The sequence below is a fragment of the Epinephelus lanceolatus genome, chromosome 23 (assembly GCF_041903045.1).
Source record: "Epinephelus lanceolatus isolate andai-2023 chromosome 23, ASM4190304v1, whole genome shotgun sequence".
In the NCBI taxonomy this organism is placed as follows: Eukaryota; Metazoa; Chordata; class Actinopteri; order Perciformes; family Serranidae; genus Epinephelus; species Epinephelus lanceolatus.
Window position 1 is genome coordinate 9,417,560 of NC_135756.1, and position 17,719 is coordinate 9,435,278.

Sequence of the window (17,719 nt, forward strand, 5' to 3'; positions counted from 1 at the left end):
CATAAAAACAATACCATGTTAACTACCTTGTCATACTGCTTATTACTAATGCACTACAAGTTGGACGAAGCGCACAGGTTGCTGATGTAGGCTAATTCTGATACCAAATTCCAGTTCAGGCTGCCTGCATAAAATCAAACCAGTTTGCGCCTGTACACCAGACACTTCCAAACCAGAAATCGACCCAACTCTAGTTAAGTGTTTGTTTAATTGCTGAGACGTGCAAATGCAGGAACATCGCTACAAAGAAGTTGGAAGGAGCAAAATACATGAGCAGTCAACAAAGTCAGATCAGATCATACAGGCTTTAAACAAATCCCAAAATTGGGAAACGTAGGCAGAGACAGTGAACGGTAACATTTAAATCCAAACTGTCCAAATATGCCTCACCGTTTACAGAGCAGCTTCCTGCACTGGGAGGCTTTGACGCTATCGTACTCACAGTTTTCGTGTGCAGTCAGAGATTGTTTTTGGCTCAGTTTTAGTTTCACCTTCACATGAAGTGCTTTTAAATTGTTTACAACCTGTGTGATTGTGTTTCTGGCCTGTCTGACTTTGTTGAAGCAATGTCACTGTGTTCCCAGATCTCAGCAATTTACTTTGAGCACATTGTTTTCAGAGCAAATTGAAATAATGGCCAAGTTAAGAAAACCTGGAATGATCCTTTGAATGGAGGCCCATTTCAGCCAGTGTCCTCTTTTAACAGCAGAGGGATGAGGAATGACACAAACTGTCAGTTTGAGCTGTTGAGACATCCAAGACGTATTGTTACCTATGTAAACCTCCTGAGTCAGGTTCACTTACATAGCACCGCTCAGCCGCCTTTAGTTTTTGCTGCTCAATTACTGTAACTTCAAGGGTTACACCAGCAAGCATGGGTCTGAATCCATAACTTGACCCCGTAGCTTTTATAACCAGGGTGACTGAACACAACTATTTTGCAACTTTGCAAAACAACACCCTTGGAGTTGGATATCTGAGAGATTGGAGAGTAATAGAGAAAGATTGAGAGGCGAGGGTGAGAGACCACAAAGAAAAGGAGAGAGACAGCCGGACAGTGGTTTGGCAGAGACCATGTGAAGAGGAGGGAGTGTATGTAGAATAATAAGACACGCAGGGCCGACAAGCCCAGAACTCTCAGAGGGGCATAGCTGACCTTGAAACCAATCCAAATACATGTCGTCAGGGCTGTCATCCAGCGCCTCATAGAGGACTGCAGAGCAGCCGTCACAGAGTCGGAGAGAACAAGAGACAGAGTCACAACACAGCGAGGAGCAGCAACTCCTGCGCTCAGGTGTGGTGCTTTGATCTACCAGTGCAACAGGTGGATTTAACCTTTGCTTTGTAGCTGCCTTTCAAAGACGCTTTTCAGAAAATATCCACCTTTAACAAGTTTCATGCACTAATAAAAATAATCTGCCAGTGGCTGAGTGAAGGTGCAGAGACGGGCACTTACCCTCAGGGGGCAACCTCCGGGAGTGACCGGACGTGGCGGTGAGACGGAATCCAGCTGGGAGCGTCTCTGCAGACCCGGGCATCATACTTATACCGTGAACGTCCCGGGGCGGGAACTGCCTCCGCCACGACGGACCTCTGAAGTCTTTGTCGTCACACTGATGGGGAGATAAGTATCATTCATGTTTTTAGACCCAGATGGTAAAACATAAGGATACAGTCAATACTTATAAATCCTGAATAAACTCGGCTCACTCAAAGTCACTGATATCTCTGTGTTCGTATGATAATACTTCAGAGATAAAATGACAAATGGTCCTATTTTCTAAAATTTTTTAAAGCTGGAGTGCAGAGCTTTTGTCTCCCCCATCTGGCAGAGAGAGTAATTACAAAAACACAGCTGACACATGCTTATGTCGTATGCCTCCAGGTGAACTCGCTACATCTCCCCTCCCCACAGGAATCTATGTTTTTTTTTTTTAATTTTAATCCTCTGACGACGAGTTGATTTTTTCTTGAAGGGGACGCTTCTCAAGGTTCCCTTCCCCCTTTTAGCTCTGGCTGGTTGACGTAAAACACATCACCAGCATAGTAAAGTTGCCACAGACATCACCAAAGGGCGTCAAACAATGTCAAAATACATCCACTAAAAATTAATTTTTTTCACACAGATAGGCTCGGATTATTAGTATGATTATCTGACAACATAACGGAAAGGAGAAATGAACGTCTGTGTTTATCTTTAGCTGGATTTGGACATGTTCCTCTGCCTGTTGCTGCTCTCTCTCTCTCTCTCTCCTCGTCTGCTCTCCAATTTCAATGAGCTCTGCGTCCGTGTACGTCCGTGTACTCCGTGTTCAAATAAATACGGGCGGTCATCAAATTCAAATGGCTCATCCAGATCCAGCTGGTCAAAATCAGGTAAAAATTCGGACATGTTTTTTGTGGCAAGTCAAAACACTCACTCAGAGGGTGAAAGTCTGGCTCTGAAATCTCACGTCTCGCGAGATTTGAGTTGTTGCAGGAAGTTACCGCTGGAGTGACTTTACAAACGCGAGGAGTTACTCTGTTTGGAGTAGTCATGGCTGAATTTTTACCTGATTCTGACCAGCTAGATCTGGATGAGCCATATGGATTTGATGACCGCCCGTATTTAGTTGAACACGGAGTACACAGACGTACACAGATGCAAAGCTCAGTGAAACTGAAGAGCAGACGAGGAGAGAGAGGGAGCAGCAACAGGCAGAGGAACATGTCCGAATCCAGCTAAAGGTAAACACAGACGTTCATTTCTCCTTTCCGTTATGTTGTCGGATAATTATACTAACAATCCGAGCCTATCTGTGTGGAAAAAAATACACTTTTAGTGGACGTATTTTGACATTGTTTGACGCTGTCTGAGTGCCCTATTATTTAATATAGCGCGCTCTCACGGGCTGTAGGCAGGTCAGCCCTAGCTTCGTACTGGAGAAATGTCAAATATTGAACATCCTATCACTCATTTAGACAAAAGTAGATCGGAAAATAGGGCCCACGTTGAGAGGGAAAAAAAAAAAAAAAAAAAAAAAACAGTCGTTCCCCTTTAACGATTCAGATCTTTGACTTTCAGGAGGCAGCCCTCGTTAGTTTAATGTTGAAGTCCAACACTCCAGCTTTAAATCAAATGACTAATATAAAAGGTCGAATTTATTGACAGGGAAAAGTGTCAAACCACAACACTCAAAAAATTAACTTATCCAAAGAGTCTGTAGCTGACTGTCTGTCTGTCCTCAAAACCTTTATGTTGTGACACCATAAAATCTGGGTCACTGCACTGCGACTGAAAACTGAGCAAAAATAATATACAACTGTTGTTCTGGCTGGACATTCAGGAAAAAGGATGTGAAGGCAGCATCGTGATCACATCATCTCTCAGTCTGAGACGTCACATTTAAATAGTTTAATGCTTTCAGTGCATTAATGATGATCTGATTTACACACAAGACAGAAAGCATAATTAAAGATCTGTGAGTGTGATATTATTAATTCTGTTTATCTTTCTTGAATACTAACAGGTTATTGTTGCAAGTTGGCTGAGCGAGCTTCATGTGTCGTGAGGTCAGTTTTGTGGTTAACAGTAGAACTCACCTCATCCAGTCTCCTGTCGGTGCCCAGCGCCAGCAGATTATTGTACTCTCGCTCCAGAATCTGACGTGCCTGAGGAAAAAAAACACACAAACACATTTTGACTTCCACAAGGCTGGCTATTTATAGCAGAATGGTAACAGAGGCAGCTGACACATTACGTTGTTCGCGCTGCATATCCATTTTACCTGACTATAGATGGGATAAGCAGCGAGAATTCACAGGGCAAGCTGCCAGAGTGACAGTTGGCAAATCTGCATGTTCTGATTCAGACTGGACCAGCTTTTTGAAGGCTGATAACAACACACCTCTACTTTTGGACTGAAGCTGGTGACAGATGATATTTCTGCACATACTCAGCACCTTTAAATTTGGCTTGATGATGTCACGAAACAAGTTAAAAAAAGGTTCTCATCATGATCAGGTGTTTCCATATCCAGTGTGGAAAAGCTGTGAAAGTTATTTTTACCAGACCACCTGATTTTTGGGTCCAGCTTTGACTTTTCAGGTGATTTCACTGTTGCAGATAAATTGAAAATGTTGGAATAAAAATGTATGGTACACTTTAGTTTGAATTCAAAACCTTTTTGCATGTCTGAGTTTCAAAGAGAAACTGAACTGTCATCATTTTAACAGCCTGATGAAAAAAGAAGTGTGTGTTGTAGCTGGAGTACCTGAGTGTTTTGGTTGGGGATCTGGAGGAGCAGCGCCAGACTGCTGTAGTCAAAGTTGTCATCCAAAGCGACCAGAGCTCCGTGTACGCCGCTCTCTAGCAGGATGTTGGCGTAGTCCCTCAGGCCTATGCTCTGCACCCAGCGGATGACCCGCTCATTACTCCACACCAGCACGTCTGCAGACACACACATGTACAAACATCTCATGTCAAAGGCTTATCTGTCTATTCGTCTGTTGCATCTTGGTTTTGGTTTGTTATCATGTTTATTTGTTATTTTAATTTGGGGACACTTGCCTCTCATTTCGTGCTGGCTGTGCTCTCTGCGTCTCTCCAGCTCCTTCCTGTCATAGTTGAGCTTCTTCAGACCCATGATGCCATACTGTAAACTTGTTCTGGGGTTAGAAAAACACACACGTACTCCTGAAATTAAAATTTTGTTTGGTCACTTTCATACATTCATGCATTTTTAATTCCTCCTAGCTATTTGGGATCAGTAGCAGCCACGAAGTACAAAAAACTAAGCATTGCCAATGATAATAAAGTCCCAACGTCTGCAAATGAGTACTTCTGAACTCACAGCATCTTAGCTTGTTACTGTTGCTAAAATTGGTCAAATTTGTTGCCATATCAAACTACAGACATTATCAATCATAAATAAGAAGTAACAAGTTTCAATCATACAATATGATCAGGTTTTAGATCTTGTCCACTTTTGTGTTGGGATTGGCTGCAGACTGACTGCTCTGCTCTTACTGCCGCTAGACGGCACATAGACCTGTTGTCCTCGTTAGACAACAGGTCTAAGTTAATCAGAATGAAGTATAAGGTCAAGTAAACCCAAAATGCGATGTCCTCATATGACAACACAGGGTCTCGGGGATATAAACGGTCATGTCATGAAAAACTCTGATTGCGGACAGACGACAAAAACAGCCTAAAACATCTGTGACAGAAAGACTTCCTGAAACTGACAATAAAGTCATTTTTTGCAGGTCTAAAACCTAAATTATCTCCTGTCCAAAAATAAAATAAATGCCTCACTGAAATGCTACTAATATTTTTTAAATGTATAAACCAGAAAAGTGCACTCAGTAGGGTGCAGATCTTCACCAGGAGGCAGTATTCTGGCTGCAACAGGGCTCCCAAAGCTGATTGCAGCTACTCAGAATGCAGGTGTTACAGCTGCATCTGGTGGAACTGTCCGCACCAACTACCTTACGATCAAGATGGTGGTGAAGATAACAAAAATGGTGATTTTGATGATCACGTGCCTGGGTATGGATTCAATCTGCACATGCTCCGCTTCAAAATGATATCTAACTCTTCTATGGATGTCAGCTTTTGAGCCAAGATGAAGGCCAAAATGTGTCCTCCAACAGACGGTAAGGCCTCTTGTTTTGAGCCAGGACGATTTCCAAAAATGCTTTTTGCTCTTTTCTTTTGTGATTTGATATTGTTTATGACTTCTGGCCCCAACCCGCTGGTTAAAAGGAGCGAGGAGCCAGCAGCCAATGGTGGTATTTAACAGTCAAGACAACAGGTTTTCCAACAACTGTGAATCACCACAACCACGACAGGTCCTTGAGCACACAGTCACACGTGCACACAAAATATTAGGCTGACTGGTCCAGTAGTTCGCGAGGTGAGCTGCGGTGTGTGACGCAGCTAAGGTGAGTGCAGTACCTGTGGAAGCTGTCCACCATTTTGAGGTGCACCCTCAGGTCCTTCTTGGTGAGGTGGTCCAGCATGCGTGCGTCCACCAGGCACTCCATGAAGTAGCTGCGGTACTGAGGTAGTCCTAGACTGGGCAGCCACTCGTTTCCTATCCACTCGTGGTTCATGTCGCCGTAAGCTAGAGTCTGATGGAAAAGACACAAGTCAGCACACTCTACCTCAACAGATCTTTACTGGTGCTTTTACTGGATACATTTTCATATCAGCTGTAAGATTTAATCTGTAATAAACAAATCCAAGAAATGACATCCGGTTTCTCTGGCCTTACCTGTGCCCAGCTCCCCTCCTCAGAGTCTGACTTCTGATTGAAACAAGAAAAGAAAAATATACTTATGACAGGAAATGGAGGCAGACTGTAATCTGACTGTTCTCTAACAAATCCAAATGCAACTTGCAAATAATGCTGAGCAAATTCTCATTTGCATGTTTGCGCTCTTTTATTTGCTACTCTATCAGAAGTCAAATATAAATCTGTATTGGTTTTTTGCCCAAAGATGGTTACAGTGCTCCAACATCTAAGAGTAAGTCGGATGAAGGAAGAAAGTTTCTTCTCACCAACCTCTGCTACATTTTCAAAAACCCTGACTCACGACAAGGTGCTTTCAAGACACGCTGAAAGGCTTGTGGAAGTCACTGCTGAGCAAGTTAAAAGGCAAGAAAGCTCACATATAAATGGCATGTGGAATTGGTCTCCAGGGGGACTTTTTTAGCCTCAGATGTGGCCTGGCCTGACAGTTTGCATTTAGTTTTGAAATAGGTTACTAATGGGCTAAAATGGTGTCCTGAAAAATGGCATCAAATTGGCTTTTAGCTTTGAAGGTCCTGAAGCCAGGAAGGAGATAAAGCACATTGGCTGTGACTCTGATTCACAAACTACGGTACATGTACCACAGGTGGTACGCAAACACTCTCTAGTGGTGCATGTGGGAGAATCTCTTTATAAAGAGCCATCAAAATTTGACAACATTTTGATTAAAAATACCTAAACTATGAGATATTTTTGTTTTAATATCATCCTGCTAGGTAGTCAAGTTCTTTTAGATACAACTGCTGCTTTCATACTAAATTCTGCTTAATCAGGCTGACTCACAGCCTCTCCAGGATGTTGCGATGGCAGCAATTAATGCAAAGTCAACCACTCTCACTGAATTCTGTGTGACCTTAAAATTTTGTCCAATGACGGCAACTTTTTCACAAGTTTGATCAATCAGCGTAGCTTCCAGTGAGTTTAATCAATCATAGCAGTCCCTTGCACCCCTTGTTTCTGGTTGTAAAAATGCAGACGTGCAACACGAACATCTCACTTTTCTAACAAATTTTGCTGCTGAACACCAGGCAGGGCAGTTCCCCAATATTCTGCAAGAAAGCAGGGTAAACTGTTTTTGCATGGTGTGCAACATTGTGGTGGAACATGACCAAAAGTCATGGATTGATCAACCTTTTCTACTGCAAAATACAACTGGACACTCACTGAAAGACATGGACAACGGACAAGACAAATCGCCCTGCCAGAGGCTGCTGCACCCATATCTACTGCAGGTGCGGAAAAAAAAAAAAAAATCAAGGTGAGTTTGATTTAATATGCTTTTGATTACAGGTAACGTTTGAGGATAAATCAATTTAGAACAGTGCAGTTTTATTGTCAATGGCAAGGGCTGCCTTCAGCTTTAAGGGCCCTGATACACCAAGCCAATGGTCGGCCGTCAGTGAGCGTCCATCGCCCTGGTTTTTATAGTGTAAAATTATATATAATATAATATAGTGTAAATTTATCAACTAGTTTTGCAAGTTTTACTTGCTCCTGTAAAGTCCTTGCAAAAAAGTTTTAAAATATTTTAACATACATTGCAATGTTTAAGAAAAGCTGCCGTGAAATCAGCTATCCCAAAATAAGCCCACAAAATCCTGGAGACCTGAAGAAGCTAAATGCCATAAAATAGCTTTTAGAGATTTGGTGTGTGCGGAGTTGTGGTTGGTATAAATAAACAGATGAACTGAGTCAAACTAAAGCAAAAATGGACTCACACCTTCACTGAGACGTCACAAAAGACTTAGACTAAACATACATACAGTGCTTTGTGTATCATTGAGGGAGGCTCCTCTGATTAAAACCCCGTTTAAATGTGTGTTAAAAGGTTCACAGGAACAGGAAAGAGGTTTAATGACGCATGCCTTCTCCATCAGTCACCACCCAGGTCTCTCCTCACTCCATTCCCACTCTTACACACACACCCACACACACACACGACTGACAGAGAAAGAAAAGGGTGATGGTGAAGGACACAAGGGGACTGACCGTTTTGGAAGGGGCTGCCATGGTCTCCATCTCCTCATGGGTCACCCATACATTGCCTGACGGCTACAAGGGGGCAGAGCCCAAGAGACAGAGCAGCAGCAGCAGCAGCAGCAGCAGCAGGGTTGGTAGTAGAGGTCCGGTAGGAGGGGCAAGCAGTGTTAAAGAAGAAGAGCAGCACCACTGTAAGCCAATAGTGTTATAGCATCACAGTCAGATCATGAACTGGCCCAAACCCGCCAGGGGTCAGAGGGCGCATGAAGAGGACAAAACCACAACACAGTACAGCACAGAACATCCCGGTGTCGGCATACAGGACACATACAAATAACAGTTAACATGCACAACAAGGAAGACCATATACATTAGTATCATTGACACTAACACACATAAACCCCACATTACTCCTCCCTCTACATCTTTATTCTACTAGTGAGGGGTCGGTTTACTCAAAGTACAGAAACGACACTTCTCCCAAGTGTCATCTGATCCACAGAGCATACAGTCAGAAGCTTTAATGGGGACTATTTCTTAAGTAGAAAGTGTGGCTGGGAAATAAATTGATATTAAATCAATATTGTAATACAAGACTAGGTATCATGTTAGATTTTGGATTGTGTTGTTCCGGTTTTAAAGGCTGTATTACAGTAAAGTGCTGTAATTTTATGAACTTACTATACTGTTCTAGCTGTTCTATTTATATATATTGCCCCTGACTAAGAATTTTCCTAGTCGACCAATAGTCGTCATTTAGGGCCATTAGTCGACTAGTTGCCCGCATTTTTCTGATATGAATTTAAGTATTAAATGATATATTTTGGTGGTTTGAGTTGAAGGTGTGAGAAAGAATAGTATCAGTAACATTGTTAACACTGTGCTACATTACAGAGAAATACAAAACCGTACTAATGAACCTTCATTAATATAGGCCTATATTTTATCTACAAGTGCACGTCACACACTGAGCGAGCCGCCTGTTAATGACGCTGTGGGCTAATGGGCATGTAGCTACTTCCATGTTTCAGATGATACGTCATGTTTGTAGTCGACCAATGAAGATGAGTTTACATATCACCTTGGGTTCGTCCTTCACCTTCTCAAAATGATCCCACACTTTGGACTTCCTGCCCGACATGTTATTAACTAGCCTGTGGAATAACCGCAGGTACCAGCCCTGGAAATTAACCTGACTCCTGTCTGACTGCTGAGCGTGGACACTTCCTGTGTCTGTCCTTTCAAATTGACTTACCACATGGTCCAGTCATATAGGTTTTGGTTTATTTTTGACAAAAATAAATCAGAAGTTTCACTTCTCTTTTTTTTAGTAGTAACTGCAATAAAGTTGCTTTTGTAATTTGTGTGAACTGACCCTTCATTCCACTTTAACTGTTGTTCATTTTGATGCATTGCTGCGTCATTGCAGCACAGCAAGGCACAGGACTCCCTCACTGCATGTTTGCAAGGGGACAGCGGAGTTAAAGTGACCAATTCTCCCCCCTCCCTCAATTTTCTGCTTGACATACACGTCAAACCATATTTACAAGGTCAATTAACCCCCTCTTGTAAGTGTGTGGGGGGGGGTTTAAGTACGACAACAGGCGGAGGGCCCGTCACAGTTGGGGGAGTTTGTGATTGGCCGCGTGAAGTTGCATGCTCTATAATGAAAGTTTCATGAGGTGTGGAAGTGGAGCTAAGTGGTAGATGAGAGGGTGAGGTAAAGGGGGGAACAGGGGGAGCATAAAAAAGTACTACTAGTGTTATTTTACAACAGGAGGGGACGGGGAAAGTGCAGGGGCTCATGAGTTATGACTTCTGCATGCACCGATAGTATTGTGTGGAGACTAAAAACTTTAATGAATATTCTCAGCTGGGTTTATGTAACAGTGCACGACTTCTAATGTCTGCGTGATGTATGGTCCACATTGTTTGTGCATGTGTACCTTCAGTATGAAGCATATTAGTCCTTGCTCTGCAGCGTGAACAGTTACTATCATTAAGGAGCAGCACAGTCCTTAGAGACCATATGCAATTACCATGACAACAGGGGGCTATGAAAGCGACTGTGGTGTGGAAGAACTGGAGAGCTAAATTACAGCACACACACTGGAGCAATGTTATACAAACCCACTCCCACTGTAATATTCACTTAGTTAGCACAAAGACTGCAGGATTTAAAATGTGCTGGGCGTGATCGTAACGGCTCTGTTTGCTAATCATTCGCCTGTTGTCACCCGCCAACACACGTGTCACTCATGTCTGGAGGCGGTGTGCATGTAAGCGGAGAGGACAGTCAGTCATACAAACATTTGTCAGAGCTGATCTGGAGGCAGAAAGTATGTCATTTATTTTTAGAGAAAGTGAATCTGGCTGAACAGAAAAAGCAGAATGAAGCTAAAGTTTATTTTTTGTTTTAGGGAATAGTTCAATATTTTGGGAAACTTGCTTATTTACTTTTTGTCAAGATTTAGATGAGAAGATTGGTGTTACTGCTCCATATAAAGCTGGAACCTGTTAGCCTGTTAGCTTAGCATAGCATAAAGACTGGAAACAGGCAAAACAGCTCATCTGCCTCTGTCCAAATGTCACAAAATCCACCTACTAGAAAAGTTTACTAATTAATATGTTCATAATTACCCATAAAATCCTAAATCATCATTTCTAGACTTTACTTTTAATTGGTGCGTTTTTGATGTGCTGGCAGAGGTGGGGAACTCAAGTCACATGACTTGACTCGAGGTCAAGACGCAATGATCTTATCTAACTTAAATTAAAAAATAAAATAAAAATAAATAAATACTTCCTAAAATGTTGTAAATATTTAAAATGTTCTTTTTCATTTCTGTCCCACAAAAGTCTAAAATTATCTCTTCCTCCTGATCAGCTCCGTCTTTAACAAATGCTCGTAAAACTAAAATTCCACTCTGCGTCCATGTTCCCATATTTTCTGTACAACTCACGGTTCTGGAGGTGGGCGGAGCCGACGGGCTGGTGAGGGAGACCATTTCCTGGATGGCCAGGCGAAGCTTGAGGCGGTGCAGAGGGTTACTGATACCGATCTCCCTCTGGATCTCAGTGTCAGACAGCGCCGACATGATGGCTCCACTCTTCACGTTGGCGCGACACGCCGCCACGTACCACGCCGGCATTCCCAACCACAGCTTTTACGGCACAGAGAGGAGAGGAAGGGGGAGACAAAGGAGCAAGGCATGTTGAGTTAGGCCAGACTGAAAGTTGTAGTGGCAACTTTTCTGGCTGTCCATCCAAAATTACTTATCTATCTGTACTTTCTGTAACATAGAACATCTTAATTTTATTCCACCTAAATAAGAATATATTTTTATCCAACCATCCTGAGTTTCAGCAGATTATTTTGTCTCCTGATAGTTGACATCTTGCCACCAATATGGAGTCTAATGTTAGCACAAAATGCCGCCTTATCAGCAGCTGAATAATTCTCAGCTCCAATAATCCCATTTGACTCTAACTGGAACATGTGGACTGGGTTTGCTGGAGTCATGAATATGCTGGTGGCTGCAGGTCACTCCCTGAACATTTGGGGGCAGTAGTGTTTCTAGTGTTTGGCTTTTTCTACTCCAGTGTGTTCAGTTAGTCCAAAAATATCAGGCAGAGGAACATGCAGTGAGTGATTCACTGCAATGACTCATCGTAAATTGTAGAGGTATTATTTTGGTTCATCAGTGCGTTTGTTGCTAAATATTAATACTAATTTTGGAATTGGGGTCAAAGCTTGATAAGATTAGTCATAATAGATCTAAGCAAAACAACAATATTAAATAAGTACAGATACTGTGTATTAAATGTCTTGTTTCATCAAGTCAAGGATGTGTTACATGTTAATGTCAAACGGAAAGCCATCACTTCTTATGTTTAGGCATGGGAAACAATAAAGGGACACTTCACCCCCAAATCATAAATACATTATTTTACCTCTTACCTGTAGTGCTATTTAACAGTCTTGATTGTTTAGGTGAGAGTTGGAGATGTCTGGCTTCTCTCCAAAACAATGGAACTAGATGGCACTCGGCTCAAAACTTAACAGCAATGTCTCTTTCCAGAAATCATGACCCGGTTACTCAAGATAATCCACAGACCTTGAGACATTGATTTTGAGTCTTGAGTGCCATCTAGTTCCATTATATTCAAGAGAAGGCAGACATCTCTACATCTGATATCTCCCAACATTCTGCAGCTCACACCAAAACAATCTAGACTAAAAAATAGCACTACGAAAAGGAACAATATGTGTTTTTGCTTTTGGGGTGAAATGTCCCTTTAAGTAAAATGGGACTGACTAAGTTTAGTTTAAATTCTGTGCTATATTCTGCAGGTTATTTTCAGACAAAAGCCCCATTTCCACTGTGAAAAGTTGTGGATGGTACCAATGGAACCGTTCTGTACCGTCCCCATGTTTGGTCCCCCTCTGTTGGGGTACCTAGCACACAGATCTGGTACTAAAAGGTGGAGCTGTGAACACTGCAGTCTGATTGGTCAGTAGAGGACGGTCACTCTCCTCAGGGCTGAGTTGTGACTGGTTTTGAGGCTCATGTAACCACTGTTCATACTGGGGAGAGTTATTAGTAAACTGTAACTATAAAATGAAAGCACAGCACTCACAGCAGCTGGAGTCAGAGAAAAAATAATTTCATTCACTGGGCCGACTGCTGGTGACTTTTAAGGTGGAACGTTTACTTGTAATGTGTGAGTTGATGATGTGAATCAGTCAACACACCTTAAATTTCACTGTGACAACTTTGACTATTACTGTAGTTTTAATTGTCTCTCTTAGATGACACAGACTTTTAGTAATGAGTGGATCTTCAAACATGTAAAAATATGTGGCCTCCAGCAGCACTAAACCCCTGAGCTTGCCTGAGAAGGACTAAATGCACAAACCTGCTATTTCTAAATATCCCATGTAGAGAGAATCTCACTGCAGCCTGTTCTATTTTGCTCTGAAAATGTCGGCATGCAGCCTCGTTCTGTGGACGATAGACGAGGTGCAGACTGATAAAGGAGGAAATACAGTGAGTGCTGGACGGTGCAATGAGTGACAACAACCCCGCCCACATTTAAGAGCACTGTTTGTGGTGGAAACACTAGGGTCTAGGTACCATGTCTGAAGGGTTACTGTTGGTTCCAAAGGTACCATACCCAAAGTGTTTGGTGGAAACTGGGCCAGAAAAAAGATTCATGCACCTAAAGTCAACAGGAAGCTTCAGAGTAGGATAAATAGAACTCTTTATATGCAACTTTAGTACTTTGCATTTGAGTATATCTGCAGTGAAAAATCATCAGTTGAAGATCAACCAACAGGAGAGCGTCTACTTACCTCCAGCCAGGCTACAACAGTGGGACCGTCCCACTGGGCGAAAGGCAAACCCTTTCTCCTGGCCTCCTCCAATAGCTCGTGTCTGAGGGCGGGGACAGAGGAGACCTTGTATGAGCACATGTACTTGTACATCACAATAAACACACGTTCTCACTCTGATACCACACCCTCTTCAACGCTCTCACATCCTCACTCTTGCACACTGCTGCTCACAAATCCCTGCAGTCACCATGTCGTGTCTGCGTGTACAGGACTGTGTGTGTGTGTGTGTGTGTGTATATATAATACATGAGAGGAGAGTACTCAAACACATTTTATCTCCTAGTCCTGCCTGTACACTAAGAGTGTTGAAAATGGCAGCGTTTTTATCATTCATCTCTGTGCTGCCAGAGAGTGGCACAGACAAGCGCACAAACTGTAGCTACACTCAGAGACACACACTCACACACACACGCTTTGTATTACTGAACTTGTGACAACATTCACTCCCAAATCCCTAAACCTTACACTATCAGTTTCCCTGTCACCTACAGTATTTATAATTGCTAGTAGAAGGAAGGACCCGCCTCCTTTTGCCGTGTATGTTTAGTGTTTGTAGCAGCAGGGTATCGCAACTACTGAGCAGATTTTAATGGCATTAAATCAAAGTTTAGGTTAAAAGCCAAGGAACAAGTGAGTGTTTTAAGTTGGATAATGACACCACATGGTTAGTTTGATGCATTTCCCCCCCACCACTGCTACAAATGGCATCAAAGCTTTTCGTATTGAGGCTCAAAGTTGTTTTTGACCTTGAAACAGCAGTTGATAAAACAATCTCACCTCCAGACCCATTCAGAAGCTGCTCTGGAGCAGATGAAGCAAGCTCAATCTGCTCATTAACACTGTGTAAAGGGTTGTTAGTGGACCTTGATGTGAGGTTGTTTTGTCAGTCTTAACCACAAGGTCATTTTTGATACAAAGTGTTTGCCAAATTCTCTTCAGTTTGGCCTATTTCAGTGGTTTCCAACTGGTCCAGATTTCTCCTTAGTCATCAGTTCAAGGTCCACACAGTTGAATACATTAAGCGCCATACTTGCGTTGGCCATATTGTCAAGCTAGTTTGCTGTCGCTGTTAAGTAGCTGTCTGTTATGAACTCACCCTACAGCAGGAAACATTCAGCAGATGTAGACCCGGATGCAAATTTAAAATGTGTAAGTATCTGATTAAAACAACACAGTTAAGGGATTGTGTATCCTTGGCAGTGGTACTGTATGTGCTCCCTGAGTACACACACAACACACTCATACACACACCTGGAAGGCACTGTGCTACAGTGAACCTGCATTGCTAATCTAAGCACAAATCCCCGACTCATCCCAGTTCAGCCACTCAGAGTTTATTCTGCTGAGAGAGATTGTTTTTTTCACACTGATACTTCTGTTGGTGCAGTTTTTGAATCTTGCAGCAGGGTATTTTTACAAGTAACTTTTCTCCACACAGTCTGGGCTGCTCTCCATGTATTTTTTGTTTCGCAGGTGTTGAAGTGTAACCTAAGAGCGCTACTTTGCTTTGCCTCACTTTGAGAGCTGCACGATGTAAATTGCACCTTATCGACAAAGAGCAGCGAATAGACGCTCTCGGACTGTCGTGCACGGAGGTATTTGTATTGTGCTGAGTCCTCCCACTCTCGGGCCAGAAAACAGAGGACGTATAACAGCCTAAAAGTGCCCGACAAACAGGGGACCAAGGTGACACACTCACTCACACACCCACACATCAAAACAGTTCTTATTCTATTTAGTGAAGACATTTCATAACACAAAACTCTGAATCAACATTCCCTGAGTGTGCTGTCAAAGAACTGACAAATGGAAAAGAGTGGTGCTTAGTAATAAACATGATATACATGTAGCACTCTGAAGGCCTCAGTACAGTGAAAGGGCACTTAGAACATACATGGCATACAAATGTGTGTGCCCCAACACGACCAGGGTACATTCATTGTCTTATCTATCCAGCAACATGGGGAGATAGCTCATGTTTTATGTTCAGGTCAGGTCTAATGCATGGAGAAATACATCCACTGAACATAGCTGGGGAAAGGGAAGTAAGGAAAAACAGTTATGACAAATCATACAAACAAAATCTGACATTCCCATAACCAGATATTACAGCTGGTTATTTCACACAAATAGATAGAGACACATAAAAGGAGAGGAAGACATTCCGGGTGTAAAAATTGGGCCCCAGTTTTAGCGGCGGCACATTCTCTGTCCAGCCGTGGATGCAGCTGCAATTGCACTGTAAAAAGGGGGGAAGAAACGTCTTCAGGTGGTAAATGAAAAAAGAAAGATGGCGTCGTTAACAGCCATGAAGGATAGAGAAGATACACAGATAGATAAGAGACGTCAGCTTTGGCACTGGTCTTTTTCAGGGGAGCGGGGGGGAGGGGGGGGAAGAGGACGGATGGCGGACAGACAGGAAGAGATGGCAGACAGGGCAAAATGGCTGAGACAATGGTCATATCCAGGAGGTCAGTTATACATCCTCACAACTTACCCGCTTTGTTAGAGTCAGAGGATGATGAGAGGGAGAGGAAGGGTAAGAAGAGGAGAGAATCAGAGAGCAAAGGAGAGAGAGAAAAGAGAGAAGAGAGAGAGAGAGGAGAGCGACGGGGAGACAAAAGTACACAAATGTTAATGAGTCAATAGGCAATTAACGGTAACGGCGCTAAAACAAAACACACGTGCGCTCACGCCCACACATCCACACACAAATATCTCACAATGGAGGACATTCGTTTACAGGAGCATCTGTAGACCGGTCGATAAAAATGTCATCTTCTACAATGCAGTCCTGACCACATCTCGTGCAGCAGAGGGAATGAGAAATGCACTGAAACACAGCAAGACCCCCTCCATGGCCTTACATTCAGATGCGCAGTTACATTCAGATTACTTGTCGTTTACCTCTTGAAGGAAATAAACAAAACAAAAAACAAAACACACCAACAATGAGGAACCACAGCGGTACTGATCGATCAAGATGCTGAAATGGAAATAGTAGCAGGCAGCTCGATGGCATGCAGTGTGGAGGAGGAGGAGGAGGCGCCAAGATGCAAGGTGGTGGTGTGGCCTTAATCCTGGACACTGCTATGAAGAAGTCAGTGCAGTGGAAGAGAAAACAACACATTTGTCAACATACAACAAACGGTACTCTCTATTGACTACATGGGAGGCAAAGTTATTCGTCATGACAACTCAATGTGCACTTCGAGCAAATGACATTCATCATTTGGCACTGGGGCATGGCAAATGCACACACACACACGCGCGCGCACACACACAAATACTGCAACACTCCTGCTGAGAGACTTGCAAGAGGGAGTTCCTCCTTTCTCCTGCGGGGTGAGACACCCGATCTGACGGTGAGTGTAATCTATGTGTGTTGGGAAAGCCATCTATGGCTTCCAAATTGACAAAGTAGCTTTGTGAGATTAATTGGGTTTTCAGCCCAGATCAATAGTCTGACTTTGGCTCAGCGTCTGAATACAGTGAGGCTGATCTCTGCTCCTGGATACTGATCCAGCTTCTGCTTTCTATTGATCCTCCTATCACTGTGGGTTATGGTATCGTATACAGTACAGCCGTGCCGTCATAGAGGTAAAGGTAAACACAGGAGGTGGAGGTAACAGCCTCTGTGTGTGTGTCAAAGGTCAGACTGGGCTGTAATGTAGCGGTGGAAGGTCTTAAAACATACAGCTAAACTGACCATGAACTTTAATGTGGTCATTTGCACGAGCAGATATATTGAACTGGCTGGCTGTGTATGAGAAGACCCTACTCAGGGACTGTTCTGATGTCTGCTTTGGAGACTATTGATGTGCTTCTTTGGACAAAGCTTACTTCTTTTTCAACCTGCGGTCCTTCTCGGCCTGAGTTCCCAGCTTGCTCACCCCCATATCCTGGCCCGCCATGTCCGGGTCCATCAGGGTCGCTGACAGAAGAGGAAGAACATGGGATATCAGTTAATACAATAATACACTGAGAACAGAGTCGATCCTAGGATGATTTTATTCTCCCTGTACATGCTTCCCCTTGGGCACAC

General features: G+C 43.0%; 1 protein-coding gene across 7 annotated transcripts in view; it reads right to left on the minus strand.

Annotated features, from left to right (window-relative positions):
• ppfia2 (PTPRF interacting protein alpha 2) overlaps positions 1 to 17,719 on the minus strand; it is a 293,105-nt gene that overhangs the window by 7,862 nt on the left and 267,524 nt on the right. For 3 of the 7 annotated variants that reach the window (XM_078165276.1, XM_033614970.2, XM_078165279.1), the window contains 11 exons: positions 17,518 to 17,608; positions 13,633 to 13,714; positions 11,240 to 11,440; positions 8,286 to 8,348; positions 6,258 to 6,290; positions 5,939 to 6,114; positions 4,550 to 4,647; positions 4,254 to 4,429; positions 3,583 to 3,651; positions 1,457 to 1,613; positions 1,157 to 1,213 (listed from right to left, as the gene is read on the minus strand). In XM_078165276.1, coding sequence (XP_078021402.1) covers positions 1,157 to 1,213; positions 1,457 to 1,613; positions 3,583 to 3,651; positions 4,254 to 4,429; positions 4,550 to 4,647; positions 5,939 to 6,114; positions 6,258 to 6,290; positions 8,286 to 8,348; positions 11,240 to 11,440; positions 13,633 to 13,714; positions 17,518 to 17,608 — 1,203 coding nt within the window. The remainder of the gene's footprint in view (positions 1 to 1,156; positions 1,214 to 1,456; positions 1,614 to 3,582; positions 3,652 to 4,253; positions 4,430 to 4,549; positions 4,648 to 5,938; positions 6,115 to 6,257; positions 6,291 to 8,285; positions 8,349 to 11,239; positions 11,441 to 13,632; positions 13,715 to 17,517; positions 17,609 to 17,719) is intronic. The other 4 variants (XM_078165278.1, XM_033614974.2, XM_033614977.2 and 1 more) reach the window with 2 other exon arrangements.